This window comes from Patiria miniata, unplaced genomic scaffold (assembly GCF_015706575.1).
Source record: "Patiria miniata isolate m_02_andy unplaced genomic scaffold, ASM1570657v1 HiC_scaffold_25, whole genome shotgun sequence".
Taxonomy (NCBI): Eukaryota; Metazoa; Echinodermata; class Asteroidea; order Valvatida; family Asterinidae; genus Patiria; species Patiria miniata.
The window spans coordinates 5,551,822-5,569,801 of NW_024037064.1; the positions used below are offsets into that span (position 1 = coordinate 5,551,822).

General features: G+C 36.8%; 2 protein-coding genes across 2 annotated transcripts in view; one reads left to right on the forward strand and one right to left on the reverse strand.

Moving 5' to 3' along the window:
• LOC119733146 overlaps positions 1 to 17,980 on the forward strand; it is a 61,401-nt gene that overhangs the window by 17,053 nt on the left and 26,368 nt on the right. Inside the window, exon 4 of the transcript XR_005271672.1 lies at positions 4,064 to 4,260. The gene's annotated coding sequence lies outside the window, so the exon portion shown is untranslated. The remainder of the gene's footprint in view (positions 1 to 4,063; positions 4,261 to 17,980) is intronic.
• On the reverse strand, positions 10,041 to 17,006 carry LOC119733145 (E3 ubiquitin-protein ligase TRIM56-like). The gene is made up of 2 exons (XM_038206717.1): positions 15,668 to 17,006; positions 10,041 to 10,834 (listed from the first exon to the last, which is right to left on the reverse strand). The coding sequence occupies exons 1-2, from the start codon at positions 16,938 to 16,940 to the stop codon at positions 10,206 to 10,208; spliced, it is 1,902 nt and encodes a 633-aa protein (XP_038062645.1). The 5' UTR covers positions 16,941 to 17,006; the 3' UTR covers positions 10,041 to 10,205.

The window sequence follows — 17,980 nt, forward strand, 5'->3', positions numbered from 1 at the left end:
AAAAATATATGTGTATTTATTCATAACAACTAACTTCCGGTTTGATGACGTCACAGTATTTGGCAGCAAAAACTGAACATTGTAAAGGATATCGTAACTTGGGCTACGAAGATATACAACATGAATCGGATTTTAGAACTTATGGTCGTTTTCAAATTCTCACAGAAGTAACTTTCGTTCTGATGACGTCATGAATTTGAAACCTTGCCAAGTTATTTTTGGTTAATCAAAGAATATCAAGGCGGGATTTGGTAAGATTTCAACGGATGGTTTTTAAATTAGAAAGAGCAAACACTGTATTATGTGCCGCTAGGGGGCGCCCTTTCGAAAGATGACGTCATCACATTTTTTTTGTCTGGCATTCCTCACTAAACAATTTCATAATTTACATGTATATGTGTGTTGTAAAATGCTTCCGCTTTTGAATTACATTCAGTTTTCATTGCACTTCCGGTAATACCGGAAGTGAAGGTCAGGCGGTTTTGTGTCTGGGAACAAGAAATGTTTCTCACGGCATAGTCTACAACCTCACGAAAAAACGAACACGATACTCTATTTAGTTCAAAAGATATAGCGCAAACTATTTTGTCAAAATTTGCCCTGAAATCGCTTGTAATTTGATCCCTGATGACGTCATGGTGACGTAACAAAATTTAAAACATCTTCGTAGCATGGGACAAGTTCACATTAGGTTTCTGGGTCATACCGTAAACCGTTTGGAAGAAATTCTGCTTTGTTTTGATTTCAGACTAAAGTTTTCATGTTAAATTCACATAACTTTGACCTTCCGGTAGACCCAGAAGTAAAGGTCAAGCGAGTTAACGACAAAAAATGTTTATCAATTCATGGTCTATCCGATTATGGAATACAAACATCATCGATTATTTTTTTCAAGAGTAATAGGTGAAAGTAATTGATCACTTTTGCAGCTGAAATCCCTTGTAATTTGACACCCGATGACGTCATCATGACGTCAGAGTAATATGCACCACTTGGGATGAGGGTCAATATATATTGAAAGTTACAAGTTCATATCATGAACCGTTTAGGAGAAAAGCCGTTACCCAAACAAAAGCCATCAGAAAGATACGAAAGCCCATTAGCGCCACTGCAAGTATATATGTTACAGATTATGTAATTCGTTATTACGGACTATTAATTCGTTATTACGGAATATTTCATTCGTTATTACGGATTATTAATTCGTTATTATGGATTATTAATTCGTTATTACGGACTATTAATTCGTTAGTACGGAATATTTCATTCGTTATTACGGATTATTAATTCGTTATTACGGATTATTAATTCGTTATTACGGATTATTTAATTCGTTTCTACGGATTACTAATTCGTTATAACGGATTACTAATTCGTTATAACGGATTACTAATTCGTTATTACGGATGATTAATTCGTTATTACGGATTATTTAATTCGTTATTACGGATTATTAATTCGTTATTACGGATTATTAATTCGTTATTACGGATTATTTAATTCGTTATTACGGATTATTTAATTCGTTATTACGGATTATTTAATTCGTTATTACGGATTATTAATTCGTTATAACGGATTACTAATTCGTTATGACGAATTAATAATTGTTATTACGAATTAAGTCTGATGTTCTCACACGTGGAGAGCACGTGACCAGGGGCCTATGTATATAACGCCGCTAGGCGGCGCTATCTTTGCATTAATTCGTAATAACGAATTAATAATCCGTAATAATGAATTAAATAATCCGTAATAACGAATTAAATAATCCGTTATTACAAATTAGTAATCCGTAATAACGAATTAATAATCCGTAATAACAAATTAAATAATCCGTTATTACAGATTAGTAATCCGTAATAACGAATTAATAATTCGTAATAACGAATTTATAATCTGTAATAACGAATTAAATAATCCGTAATAACGAATTAAATTATCCGTTATTACGAATTAGTAATCCGTAATAACGAATTAATAATCCGTAATAACAAATTAATAATCCGTAATAACGAATTAAATAATCCGTTATAACGAATTAGTAATCCGTAATAATGAATTAATAATCCGTAATAACGAATTAACAATCCGTTATTACGAATTAGTAATCCGTAATAGCGAATTAATAATCCGTTATAACGAATTAGTAATCCGTAATAACGAATTAATAATCTGTAATAACGAATTAAATAACCTGCAACATATATACTTGCAGTGGCGCTAATGGGCTTTCGTAGAAAGACAACGGGAAGTCCTCAATCTAGACAAACCTTTGTGGGAGTGTGAAAGTGCAGAGTTTTAGAGGAGGGGACCAACATAATGTTGAAACACTCAAACAGTGCATTGAAACTACAATTGTTTACTAATGCATATATTTTTAGTAATTTCTCCAGGCATACTGTGCTGGTTATCCATCACCTTTGGCTGAGTGTATCTGTCTGGGCAGATGTCACACTCAAGATAGGGGCTGATTTAATTTTTAAACGAAAATTGATTATATAATAGTGTAAAAAAACTTTGAAAAATGGATGGTATTTAATTTTTGAACGAACAGATCATACTTGCCTCCCAACTTGATTTTTGCACTTATGGATTGGAACTCAAATATTTGAGATCAGTAAGTTTCCCCATGAATCAAATTACTTTGTAGAAACAACTACTGCACAGTCAGCAGTCTAAAGCAAACTGCAATTCCTCTGGTCTTGAGGCTACTCATTCAATAAATATCAGTTAATATAATCAACTCACCTCACAACTGCAGATATTTCCTTTAAAATCCCAACAAATTCCTCCAAGTCAAGTTGTTCACTCTGATTTCACCCTTCCTTACCATAGGCGACTGTGTAGTGGACGAGGAAATAACACACTAAACACCCTCAACACAGATATTCACTGCTTTACACCAAGCTGGCATTGCTGGTATGTTTGCCGCACCCATGCATACCTCATCAACCAACTGAAAGAGAGTTTTTCAATCCATTGTGGTGTATTCAAATTGGTCCCTTTACAAAACTTGAGTGACCTGCTTCAGAGTTCAATTTGAGGTATGGAGTGCCTTTGCTCGTGCGGTGAAATGGCTTGCAGTTTGATAAAAAGGCCCCAGATAAAAACAGAGATTAAAACTTTCTTGTTTTTGCGCATACAGTTTTGATTTTGGTATCACATGAAAGAGTAAATTCTGAGGAACAAACTTTGCACATAACACCTTTGATTTTAATCACTCCTTGAGAGTGAAAAGTTAGGTTGAAAAAAGAGAGTTTGTTTCCTGCTCTAGTGATTTCCGCCTGACTGAGCAAACAATTTGGTTCTGTGGAGTGCCAATTCAACGGTATCCATAGGTATCCCTAGTTCACGTTTAGGGCACCAAATACTGGAGTCACAGACTCCTGTGTTAGAATTGACTCAATAGTTAAATGTACCATCGATTAAACAGAAGTTGAGGTCAGATTTTGGCAATAGTCATCAATTGGCAATATTTTCAATAGGTTGTAAATTATAATGCTTTCTGTTCTTTCACACATCCCATTTTGTCCCTTGACTGGATAAGCCTAGTCTTTCATTCTCATTACGATCCTGTGTCATAATTGTTTTGCTTTCTGTACTTCGGTAGGTCAACAAACCCAACTAAATTCTTTAACAATGTTACTTCCAAGCAGAGACAATTTAGCGTAATATAATTTTATCTCGGATGTAAATTCAGTGTGATTTAGATTTCACAGGCCAGACAACCCAGAATTTTTATATTTTAATTGTTTGGAAATTTGAGGTCAGATGAACAAGCAGTTCTTAGCAGAAGTGAGGCTGAAAATCAGATAATTTCTATTCCATCTCAAAATGCCCATTCATGTTGATTTCTGTCAAGAAGGCTGTATGTAACTCCAGCCATATTACAGAGAAACAATCAGAACTGTAAATGGTCCATGGCTTACATGTACATGTACAGGCTAAGTCACAGCCAGCAATGTGCCAAAGTACCAGCCAAACCATCATTTCCAACCTGTTCAGGATAAACTTCCAAACTGCCAATGATAATTTTGTTGGGTTGATTTTTGTTTTTCAGAATTGAATAGATGTCAGTTGAGCAACATCAGACTTTCATCTCTCCTGACCATTGATGACTACCTGTCTGTCAGTCTGCCAGTCAGTTGGCCAGCCAGTGCAGTCCTTCAAGCCAACTGAATGTGAAACCCAACTGAGTGGTTTGGAACTATAGCCTGATGAACAAGCCAGTCGATGCCTGACTGTCAGCCAGTACATGTAAGTGACTTTGCCTGACAGTGATCATTGCATATGATTTGATCTGATGCCTCATTTTCTCAAGATCTTTGCAGCACTTTTGAGAGCCCCAGTGGGAGGGACATGCTCATACTGGTTCATGTGGGGACTGCGCAAAGTATGCATGACTTATTTTATTCTGAATCCTATCCAACCTGTAACATCTTCACATGAGTGCCAGGCGCTGTTGGCAATGCATTCAAGTGGTCTCCCCAACTCTCCTTTGTAACCATTGAGGGGGTACTTGTGCAAGGAGTCCATACCCAAAGCGCTGTAGCAATGCCACCAATGTCACATTCTGTTTTTGATAGTCTGTGTTTTCAGTGTTTCAAGAGTTTGCCTGTATTTTCTGTATTCGAGTTCAACATGAGACAAGTCAAGGCAGAGTGTAGGAACCCAGGCTGCCTGAATGCCCAGAACAGTGACATTGGGAAAGGTTATAAGATTGCATCATGTGATCTAAATGAAACCCTGCATAATGAAACACTTGAAACATGTCTACTTTTTTTGACAGTGCGCTTCTGTCCACACTTTGGGAACATCGCCTACTCCAGAGTTGAGAGTAATTCATATTGAGAATGATAACCCATTCAGCTGGGCTTAGACAGTGGATTTCTGAAGAGATTTCCATGAGAGGCATCAGAACCTTCATGGCATCCTAGATGATGGCAACCTTTCAACAGTCCTGACTCACCCAGCCAGGGAGAAAGGCAGATACAGCCAGCCTGCTACCAGCCATCTTTGTCAATCTACTGCAGATAAACAATCTCATGTAAGTACAACTGAAGTCAGTTATTGAGGAATGTAATCAGGGGATGATGCACAGTAGTGGATCTAAAGGGGGAGGGGGTAAAACTCCCCCTTAGCCCCCATTCGGTCACTGAAAATGTTATGATACTAGTATAAAAAATAGGGCCAAGAATACCAGAATTTGACCAAAACTTCCTAAAGTTATTCTCAAATTGCCTTGGAATCAGGAAGGGGCATGCCCCTAGACCCCCTATTGCAGGGGCATAATGAACATAAATATCCCCCTCCCATCTCCATGCATTTCCAGCAAGCTAGCTCTGCCCCTGATGCATGCAGTGATGTAGTCCAGACAAATATTGTGCAAACGCGACCCCAAACTGACCCAAACCAAAACTGACTTTGGTCAGTTGGGGTCGTTTTTTTCCTAAATTTTTGTCGCGTTGGGTCGGGTCAGGTCAGGTCAGATTTTGAGAGTTCAGATCGGTTTTGGTTCAGATTATTGTTTATACCTATAATGTTTCAGGTGGGATCGGCTTGCTCAGCCCGACCCGATGCACAACATTAGTCCAGACCTCCAACTCTGAGACCAAGTTATTTATACTTAAACCAAACAATGAAGAAAATATGAATAATTTGTTTAATTTGTGAAGTCTCACATTTGTTTTGATGTTGGGGGGGGGGGGTTAGTTATGGGCTGAACACCATCTTACTATTGGGGGCGCTGTTCAATAAGCAAAATTTTGGACACATATCACACAATAGGTAGCACTACATTCAATGTGGCATGATCTGGCCTGCTAGACTATAATCATGTAAAAAAAAAACAGAATTGGCGCTCATTATAGCAGCTTTGAGGAGCTGGCATCTTTGTTTCCTTTCAAAATAAAAAAGGGAAAATGTCGGGGTGGATGGTCCGTTGAAAAGTTAAAAAGAAACAAAATGGAATCCCATTCATCAATACATGCATATGGGGCATTCAATAAATTAAAGAAAATAACATTTCTTTTCCTGTCCGTGTTACACCTGACATGTATGTTGGTTTGTATTCTGCCTGCACTCCTTAATGCAGTCAGGTTTCAAGAGTGATTATGTAAGCAAACTACCCACCCAACAAATCAACAATGGAAGTCATTTGTAATGATACTTGAATGGCACATTACAAAGGTCAGAGGTCACAGGCACAGGAATGATGTCACACTTGGGACCCTCAATGTCTAGAATGACCCATATTAGTCATCAAGTGAAGATGACTAACACAGACCGTATTGCATGGTCAGGGTTCCAGCTGGCAAATTGCAAGGTACAGCCAAAGTTAATTTGTAGGGAAATGAAAAAGTGATTTTTAAAATCCTTTTCACAGAACAGATTCTGAAAGAAATGTGTTAGAATTTCGATGAAAAATGGCCAAAGAGGCAATAATTTTCTTATTTATATCATCAGTTTTTAATATCATAAATGCAGAAAAATCACAGACACTCAATAATTAAGGGAGGGAGAGCCATCGTCAAAAGAGGGCGCTGTGCAACTTTTACTGTTGGGGATCAGGTGAAAAGGTGAAACCATTGACCTTGTCGTGCAGCTATGAAGACTTGCAGACTGGTCCAAGAAATCTGGAATTTATTTGGCCGGCTGGAATCCACTCATAAAATTGTCTGCGTATTCATGTATCAAACGAAGGTAATCCAGAAATAATAAGTGGAAATTTGGTAATTGCCGAAACTTGGGAAAAATTAAGTTATTCACACATTCAACCACATGTGATAGTTTCAAGCTAATTCCACAGTAGTCCATTTCTGTTGTATGGCTCATCTGAGTTGTGGGATTCTGTTGGATTCAGGAGACTTTACTTTGTGGGTTTCTTTGGGGTAGAGGGTTCCAAGTGGAATAACAATATAGTTATTTCAAACATGATTTCTCTTTTTAAATTTTAGATCAAGAATAGAGTGACTACAAAGAACTACAAAGAGTGGTGAGTGAGTTCTTATTCTGAATAAATGAATGACGTTATTTCTGCTCAAACTCCAACTGTATGAGGGGGTAATTCTTTCATTGCTTTGAAGTTTGCTGAAATTGCAAACAAATAAGTAAAACAATCAAAACAGAGGTCTGGAATTTAACTCTTGAAAAGGCAAGGACATTTCAAGGAGGCAGTCAGGCCAAAATCAAGGCAACGGAGGCCATAGCTTCCTGAAATTCAATACCATTGATTTGAGGATTTGTTAACATGATTGGCAACCTTTCACACTTGAATAATTTTTAACCTTCAAAGAAAAATAACAAAAATTTCCATCAAGATAATCCCTTGTGAGTAAAGGTTACACAAGTCTTTATTCTGTGAATTCCGACAGGAAACCAAATTAATAGGATAAGTATTTGTGCTCATCTTTAGCAGACATTTTGATGATTAAATGATCATCCACATTAGTGTTTCATTGATATAAATGCAAATGTACAAAGCTTGTAAATAATAACAATAAACATGATTTCTATGAAAAACTACAAAATGAAACAAAAATATTACCAAAACTTTTTTTAAAGAAACTGAATGAATTTTAAAAAAGGACTAATTTTTAAAGTAATCTTGATTAACTTTCATTGTGATGTACATGCTTAAAGGTATCATTATTTGCTTTTTGCAGGTTTTTTTCCCGAAGCAACAAAAGCTAGTGCTCAATATTTTAAGTATGGTGCATAACAAGCATTCTGTTCAAGTCTTAGCTGAGTGGCTACTATACATTTTGGAGAAAACAGAGAAAACATAATGCACAAGTCTTTGGATCTCCTAACTGGATTCTGTAGGCACCCCATTTTGAAACCACCTTCAATGTTTGTTTTCTGACAATACCATTTCATGTGGAATTATTTCACAGGGTATTTGTTACCAGTCCTATCTTCACTGTGAGGTTTCTGTCATTAAATCGGTAGGTACTTATCTGGGTAATTGCAAATGATCTTACATGGCTTTAAAAAGTGAAGTTAACAGAAATACAGAATAATTGATATTGTACAGGCTGTAATTTCCATTATCAGAAAATGTAATGTAGAGATAACACAGTATACAATGAGTAGATGTATGTTCTATTAGGAACCAATTGAAGAATATACATAAAGGGAGTTTACAGAGTCTTGTTGTGACTACTAAGATCTACATACAGTGGTGAATTATTGAACACTTAAAAGTCTACTTGAACATTTAATTTTTACAATAAGATTGATACTTTGCAAACAAATCAATAATTTTTGCTGAAACGCAAACTGAAGTGATGATGTTCTTTTTTTCATTTTCAAGTTTTTTGAAACGGCAACCAAATATGCAAAACAATGAAAAACAGCGGTGTGCAGTTAAATTCTTGAAAAGACGAGGAATTCTATTTGGTTTTTAAAGGAAAAAACCTTGGATTAGAAATTTGCTACACTGTATTTGTGTGGAACCTTTTCAAGGTGGCAGTTAGGCCAAAATCAAGGCAACTAAGGCCATATAGCTTTCTGAAATTCAGCTTCAGTCAAATTAATTTCTAATCTTTCAAATGTAAACAAAATTGTAAATCAAGATAAAAACATTCTGATAAACATGGGTTTTAATTCTGTGAATTAAGACAGGAAACCAAATTAATTTTCACTCATCTTTAAAAGCAAACATTTCAGTGTGTAAATTATCTTCAATATAAATATGTAAGTGTATCGTAAATTCAGATATGTAAACAGAAACTGCAAAAAGTAACATAACAACTGAGTAAGTACATGTTTATTGTTAATGCTTATATTGAACAGTAATGAGTACTAACTATCGTGGTGATGCGTATGCTTAAAATAAATTTTAAACAATATTATTTCACAAACTACTTGTAGTATGGTTGCTTCTCAAGGATGAAGTGGATTTACTGTCTCAAAAGTGCTATTAACAAAAGTACATGTGCAATAATGGATTACATGTAGATTCCATTTGGAACACATTTCAGAATCTCAGGGAGTTTACAAAATCTTGGCTTTGTCTCCAGCTTTGGCTTATACCATTAAAAGCCTCTGATGAGGTCAAGATATAAACCTCATGAACACTGTCAACACAATTCTCCATTCTGTGAATGAAGATCTGAAACCACATTAATAGAATGAGCTTTGTCACTCATCTTTAGGATACATTTAGACAAGTCAATTTACAAGAAGAGTAGTGTTTTATAAATTGAATTGGCAGATGCCAACAGCAACATAGTAACAAAAAACTAACAGAGTGAATAAAGGCTCATCTTGAACACTAATATGCACGTATTTGAACTGAGTAATGCATTATCTTGAACACTAATCCTAATACAAAATTGAACTGAGTAAAGCATTTGTAAAGTTATGAATTTTCAAAATAAATGTTAAGAATGTTAAATTTCAAGAACGAAATGATCCTAAACATTTCTCAAAGCTTTGTTATAAAAGATAGCAGAATATATACAGCAAGTTCCACCAGGAACAATTTAACAGTCTTAATTGTGTTTATGAAATCTTGGCTTTTCCCCTGGCTTTGGCCTCAGGCTGCATGATTGTTGTCCCCTGATGTAACTCCAGTACAATATTGGTCCATTTTCTTCTTCAGAGACACCAAATCCTGGCCCACAAGGCCAATGGATGGTTGGTGCATTTTCACTGAGTTTGAATGTGGTAGGATTCTTAGGAATCTAGTGCCAGAGATGAAGCGGAAGCCACAACGAAGCCGGGGTTTCATAAACACCACGAAGTCGGTAAGTATTGGATAGATTGATGGCAATCCATGTACTGGGTGAGGGAAGGGTGTTGGGTTGAGGAGGCGGGGGTCATTACATTCAAACACCTCAACACCCACTAAACTCCCCTCTCCTTTCAAATTTAATTTAGACAAAGAAAATTCCAGTCATCATACATGTAAGATTCAAACAAGTTGTCCCCCAATCAAGTCAAATGTAACTGTAGTCAATACACTGTTTAAATAAGACTTTGTACTGTAACAAAATGTGATTGGTGCACTGTTTATTTTAAATTTGTGTAGTAAAATGGTTCACATCAGAGGGATCTGGCAGTTTGGATTTTTGAGGAGAGATGTGATATGAGTGGGACATGAACGTTGATTGGTGCTGTAATGACTGGACAATTTCATCCTCAACATTTGCTGTTGGGATGATGATGATTGCTAGTCAGTGTCATGTTGGATGACATCACACCTTGTGAAACATCTTGATTGAGAACCAATCAGCCACTGCCAGCTGGCCCTCTGATGTGAATCTCATTCCCTGTTGTAAATGCAGACCCTGAGCCAGGCAATCAAGAAACCTGCCATCTAGGTCATAGTGGTGAATATGACCAGTGTAAGGCTCACCTTTGTTCACTGCAAGGTAGATGCCTGAGCTGTCACAGCATACACCACGGCACCATTCTGGGTTACCATTAATGGTTGGATGAAATGTGGCGTGTGTTTTACCTTTGCTATCAGCAATGTCCACTTTCTCTGTGTTCCATCCACTGACCACAACTCTATCAGTGTCATCATCAACAGCCAGGAACCAAGGTGGAGTCTGCACTGGTATGGTGTGTAGGATCTCACCATTGGTGGGTTTGTGTTCAGTCCACACCATATTGTCGATGTCACCTACTAAGATGCTATTCTTTGTTACTGCTAGACTCGATAGGTTCACTTTTGTCTTGTCTACCTGATGTTTAGACACTGTTGGGAACTGCATAACAAGAGTGTTGTCCTTCATGTTGAACACCTTGACATACTTGCTTCCATCTTCCAACACAAGCAAGCGTTGCTCAGGATTGTGGATGGCTGCAACTGCCAGTGGACCTGTGGGTAAAGAAGAACTCAAATGTAACATATGCACAGTATATAAATGCACTGTCACTATTCTCAGTCCTCATGAAATATAATACCTATGATAACCTACCTATAATAATGATAACATGGCGTGCCATAAAGCCTGGTCATGTAGAATGAATAGGCCTACATGAACATTGTGCAGTCTTCAACCACCATACATGTATTTATTGTGAATAACTGCAATGTCTTGGAGATACAGTTTTGCAAAGTCTTTTATAAAGTTGATGCACTCTCTGTGCTATTCTCATCGTTCAAACATCAAAATAGATTAGTCTTATATTTACCCGTATCGCTAATTTATTTTTAACAATAAGGTTGTTCAATTTTCAAATGAAGCATTAATTGAACAACATAAACCCCATTTTTAGTCATCAAATAATTGTATAATAACAAACTGTACAATAACAATTTAGTCCTTGCAAACTTTAAGACACCTTTCACAAAATGTTCCAAGATTGGTGCTTACATCATAAACTAACAACTGAGAAAAAAAAAGAAACTTGAAGCATACTGATTTTTTTTGTAATTTAAGGTCAAAGGTCATTTTGTAGCGCATTTTCTCTGTGCTTCATGGAGGCCATTCAGAGAGCTTTAATATGATGTACAATTTGGCTTTGTATTTGCTTTAGTTTTGGAGATACAAGTATTGAAAGTTCGGAGGTCATGCTAATTAGTCAAAAGTTCGTTGAGCCAAACTACAAAAAAAAAATCAGTTCTGGGGGTTTCTCATATACAGGCCAGTCATCACACCAAATCGTTTCAATCTGTGAGGGTCAGGTCCAAAATCGTGTTGAATTGACACAGAATGACACATTTTTGAGAGTCAAAATTTTGACCCCCAAAATTTGTTCTTGCAAGAATAACAAAAACCGCCAATTTGTCAAGGATGGTTGTGTAGACGTTTATATCCTATTTTTAAATGCTCTTTGTAGCCCTAATTGGGTGTTTTCCAGGATGTAGGCCTAGTGTTCCTTTAGATCACTTCTGATTTGATATGGTGGTGTCATTGTATGATGTCACAATTTCTGTCACATCTGTGTACAACAGTGCATGTTTGTACAAAGTTTTTATGCCCCGCGGCGAAGCCGAAGGGGCATACTGTTTCCGCCTTGTCCTTCCGTGGGTGGGTGGGTGGGTGGGTGTGTGTGTGGGTGGGTGGGGGTGAGCTTGTCTTACATACGCAGTGTGGACTTCCGAACAAAAGACGTCCACATAATGTAGGTAGCACCGACGTTGTGTGGACTTGCCCACGTCCACACAGTGTTTCCCCATTTCTGGAAAACAGGTTTAGAGGCATTTTTGGGTTAGGTTTATGTGTAGCAGAATGAAGAGAAACACTAAAGGGAATCCTAGAAAAAAAATTGGGTCGAAAGAGTTTTCACAGTTTGAGAAAAATGAGTTTTTTCACTGGTTTTTCTTAACTACACGAAAGCAATGGAAAGTCCACACTAATCATGTGAAACAAGTGTGGGTGGGTGGGTGTGTGTGTGTGTGTGTGGGTGTGTGGGTGTGTGTCCGGATAAATTGTGTCAGCGCGATAACTTGAGAAATACTTAACATATGAACTTCAAATTTGATTTTATGGATTGTTCTTGGTAATCCTAAGAAGCCTTTTGCATTTGGGGCCAAAAGGCCAAAGGTCAAGTTCACAGTGGCTAAAACAATAGAAATCTTGTCAGCGCGATAACTTGAGAAATACTTAACATATGAACTTCCAATTGGGTTTGTGGATTGTTCTTGGTAATCCTAAGAAGCCTTTTGCATTTGGGGCCAAAAGGTCAAAGGTCAAGTTCACAGTGGCTAAAACAATAGAAATCTTGTATTTATTCTGAGATTATAGGGATTAGGGACTAATTCATATAAAACCTAGAGAAGACACTAATGCTGTCAATGAATGTTCCATGTGACCAAGGTACATGTAAGTTGATGTTAAAAGAGTGGTGTTATGTCATGGGAACAGTCACGGTTGCGGGGCATTTGTGTTTGTAAACACACCTGACTTGTTTCTTCATACCTTGACCCGTTACAGAGTAAATCCATTTTTTAAACTCATGCTGCTTTTAGTATTTTGAATTCACCTAACTTTAATTTGACTGTCAACACCAGAAGGTCAGGCAACTTCACGTGTACACAGGGAAAAAAACATGGTTCATCAATGGATGGTCCATCAGATCACAAAATGTGAACAAGATTTTGGCTTTGTTCAGGAGTTACGAATGAAACAAAACGGTCACTTTTTGAAATAAAATTTCTTGTAATTTGATACCTGCTGATGTCATCATGACACGTTACCAATGTGGTGTGAATTAAGTTTAGTTACATGTATATTGCAATTTCCAAGGTTCGGCGATACCTGAAACTCAGGTATCCTGAAACTCAATTAATATTGGTTATTATTCAAATAATTTTTAAACTCACAGTTTGCACGTAAAAAAATATTTTATTTGCTTTGTTTTTTGGGGGTTTTTTGGCAAATTTGTTTCATTGAGACTTTGAACAGCTAAATATTATAACATTCACTACATAAAAACATCCTAAAACATACCGCTATTACGCAAAACATATCGTTCATGGCCAAAAAGTGGCACAATTGCTTCACCAAGGTTTACCACGCCCACCTCGAGTCAACATGTAACTTAAGTGAAACAATCCATTGGTCTTTAAAAAATGAAAAAATTACCTTTTACACACACTACAGGCTGTCTAAAAAAAAATGGTACAATCGAAAATGATTTTTTTTTTCCATATTAAATCTCAACATAATTAAGTCGTTTTGAGCATTTACATATAAAGAAAAAAGACCAGGCTTTCCAATACTTTTTGTTTCATCTCATTTGCTTTTGTGAATCCAGAGATAACTCCAGTTTACTGCGGAACACAAAAATTGAGTTTGTTTCTTTCGCCAAGTTGCAATCTTTTGTGAGCTTCAAGACAGCATGGCACAGTACTCGAAAGAACTCTGCCCATGCATAAAAGTGGCACAAAATTGATTGATCTATTGGTCTTTAAAAAACGACATAACAACCTTTTACACGCACTAAATACTTACGTTGTGAGGGGCAATAAGATGCTTAGTAAGGCCAAAACAAAAAAATATCGGTCTCTGGTCAGCGTGCGCATCGATTTTAATCATGCGCGCCAACCTTTTTTCTTTCTTCAAATTTACACGGAAGCTATGTACAACAGTGCCCTCTATTGCCGCACCGCCTCAAATTTTTGTTCCAAGGAGCACCAAGGAATGGGGAAATTGCACCAAGGCGAATGATGAAGGGCACCAAGGCAAATTATGGAGGGCACCAATGTATAATGAGGACACAAAAAAGCAAAATAGTACCCACCTTGTCTGTATAAGCCACCCCAAAAAACCAAAAAAGAAAACATGCGTCACCGCATCAATTCCGGAACTTAGGTCTGACCAGAGACCGATTATTATTTTTTTTGGCCTAACGTTAAGATCACTAATGAATTACTGGTAACTGTACAAGTAAATTGGTCTTTAAAAAAACGACATGATAATCTTTTACACACGCTAAATACTGACGTTATGTAGAGCAGTAAGATGCTTAGGTAAATAACAAGATACAATAACGTGAAGATCACTAATGAATTACTGGTAACTGTACAACCTAATCTATTGGTCTTTAAAAAATAAAAAAATAACATTTTACACACACTAGATAATTATGTTATGTAAGGCAGTAAGATGCCTAGGTAAATAACAAGGCACAATAACGTGAAGATCACTAATGAATTACTGGTAACTGTACAAGCAAATCCATTTGTCTTCAAAAAACGACATAATAACCATTTTGCATACACTAAATACTAACGTTATGTCGAGCAGTAAGATGCCTAGGTAAATAACTAGAGACAACAATAACATGAAGATCACTAATGAATTACTGGCAACTAAAGAACCAAATCTATTGGTGTTTTAGTAACAAAAAAATTACTTGTTATATACACCAAATAATTACGTCAAATACAGTGGTAAATAGTCTAGGCAATGAATAGATAATAATAATGTTATAATCACCGGATATTCGTGGAAACTGTAAAACCAGAAGTATTGGTGCTTCAAAAGTGAAATGATCTCCTTTTGTCACCACCATATAAAGACGATTTAAAAACATGTCATATTTGGTCAAGTGAATATATAGTGATCATAACGCGATTCGCACTAGTTATAAAAACCTTCCGGAATCACATTTCTTTATTCGCGTGATTAGTAGGTAATTTCCAAGTGCCATTGGAACGAGAAAGCATATTTCCGTTTATAATTAATAAAAATCACATTATAAAAACGCGAAAATTTGGTTTAAAAACTACCAAACCAAAAATTCACTAAAAACTCTCTCCCCAAAACAGGTTCTTTTCCGGTGTTTTGTTTACTGGGTAGAACATTCTACTCACACGGCAGATTGGTTTGTTTGCAAAGCAACTTCACACTTTTCTAAAGGTTACAGACCCAAAAATAAAAACAGTTTTTCTTCCAAACAAACTGAAATCAGTAATGAAATAAATAGAAGTTTTGTTGTAGGTTTTTTGTGTATGTGTGTGTCAGTGTGTGATTTTTTTTAAACATAGGCCTTCACGTAAAGAAAAACAAATTGAAGTTTTGTCGGGAGAACAAAATCAAATGTGTTGGAGAGCACTGCCAGCATATCAATTCCTTGCCAGTATTTTATTGTTTTTCATTCTCAGTTGTCAGATCTGCATGTGCACATGGAAGACTTACTTATAATTTACACACAATTATGAAAGTTTGTGTTGATGAACATGTGCATGAAAGAAACTTACATTGTACGGGAATGGTTCCCTTGTGTTGTCCCTCATTGCTGCAAATGACCACTCGGTTGTTCAAACTGTCTGCCACAGCAATCTCACCAGGTTGAGTAGCAGTAACATCCCGAGCTCCATTGAACTTTCCTGGATCACTTCCCTTTGTACCAAACTCACGACACATCTCCCACTTGACTGCTTCCACCTCAAGCTTGCCCAGATTGATGTCACCAATCCTCTGACCCAGGGTGAAGCTCAGATATGAAAGCTTGGGATCAATCTGGGGAGGATTTTGACTCTTGAGTGATTTCAAGTCTTTGCTGATGATAGGGTATAGGGACAAAAAATCACTGTCAGATGCAGTGTTTATGATATCCTGGGATGTCCCCAGCGAATGTTGTTTATTTTGTAGCATCAATGTAAGTGTGTTTTGATGCTCATCATATGTTTTGTTGCGATCCTGCTGGAGTTGTTTGATTTCTTCAATCATCTTTGTCTCTTGAGTTGTTATCTCAGCTCTCATTTTATCCGCTTTGTCTTTCACAGCTTTCACAGTCTTTGTGACTTTCTGTGTAAACTTCTGCTTAGCTTGTGATGAAGTGGTCAAAGCTTGTTCAAGTCTTTTGATGCCTGTGGTGAAGTCTGAAAACATATCTTTCAGTGACTGTTTGTATTTGCGAGAAGCCTCTCCAGAGTCAATGTAGTGATGCTCTGGTTTACAGTGGTCTACTACAGTACAATCTCGGCAAATTAACTCTTCACATGTCTCACAGTAAAAGCGTTTCACTTCCCCCTTGTGTTTGTGGCATTTAGACTCATCTTTTTCTGTTTTTTTTTTCACTGTTACCTTCCCCTGACGAATATCCTCCAAAGTAGCCATTGTATGGTTTGATGTAGCAGTACATCGCAAGTGTATCTTGCGACAGTTTGGGCAGATATTCTGTGCACAGTCCAGACATCGATGCATGGCCTCATTTCCCGCATCACAAATCTCACAGATGACCTTTGTGTTTTCTGAACAAGCCACCTTTTCTTGGAGTGAGACCTCCTCAACTATACCCATCAAATGGAAATTTGTTTTCAGGCCTCGAATCTGTGTCTCTGGAAGTACCGTCTCCCGTCGACATAAAGGGCAAGGAATCTTTCGTTGCCCTTCATACCTGCTAGTGTAGTATTTCTCCAGACATTCCGTACAAAAGCTATGCTGGCAATCTAACATCTTAGGCTGTTCATATCTATCGTGACATATGTCACACTCGAGCGAGCTGATCGTCTTTAGAGCTGTAGCCATTTTATCTGTATACAAAAAGTATTTAAAAAGAAATCGGAGTGGTTATAATACAGAGATGTAACTTTTTATAATACAGTAATATTGCACTGTCCGTGTGAGTTTCACCCGGGCCAAAAAGACAAATCTATTTTCAATTGCTATTTTGTAGTTAGATACATGTATCCACTTTTGAACAATACATCAATTTTTTTTTATTTTTTTTTTTTAGAATTCCTGTCAAATTTTAAAGAGCTCTGACATTAGAAGAGCTGTGATAGTTTGTGCCCACTAGCATTTAACCTCATTCAAAATAACTGACAATATTTTCTTACTTCTTTTAAATTCCCACCAAATCACTCAAAAACAAAATTGTTCCAATTTGACGTAAAGAGCAAATAGTTGAGGCGTTTGATGAGGCGGATCTGGTAAAGATGGCGCTGGACAAACACATCATCGTCATCAAGTCATGTGACATGACTTGGGATTTTAGTTTTGCACAATCTGTATATCTGTTTATCTGTGTACATATTTACTTGACACTTGAGTTTTGGACCTTAGATACTTGTAGGTTCATGCATTGTCTTCATGTTCAGTACATGCTGCATTTGGCTAAATTTTCAAATCACATACACCTAAGCATCCATTTAATTCTACTAATTTTTTTCAAACACCAAATAAAATACATTGTAAAAATATTTCTCTCAAATTTCTTTTCTTACTCCACACACTTACTGCAGTTTCTTTTTCTCCAGTGTTATAAATACTGATGAAAAATGTTCAATCAATTCAAATTTGAATTTGGACCAATTGGGTTTTTTTTTTTCAGTTTTAAATTTGTCAACAGAATTGACTGTACATAAGAGGACACTATGTCCTCAGTTGAAAACCATCACAAATCAAATGAAAGGAGTTGCCAAAAGTTACCCAAACAAAAGCCATCAGAAGGACAGTGGGAAGTCCTCAATCTACGCAAACCTTTGTGGGAGTGTGAGTTTTAGAGGAGGGGAACCAACATAATGTTGAAACAGTGTAGCAAAACTACATTCTTTATCAAATTAGGT

Coding starts and splice junctions, on each gene's coding strand:
- LOC119733145 (XM_038206717.1), bottom strand. CDS start 16,940: ATGGCTACAGCTCTAAAGACGATCAGCTCGCTCGAGTGTGACATATGT. Junction 10,835..15,667: donor GGGAACCATTCCCGTACAAT/GTAAGTTTCTTT, acceptor CTTTACCCACAG/GTCCACTGGCAGTTGCAGCC.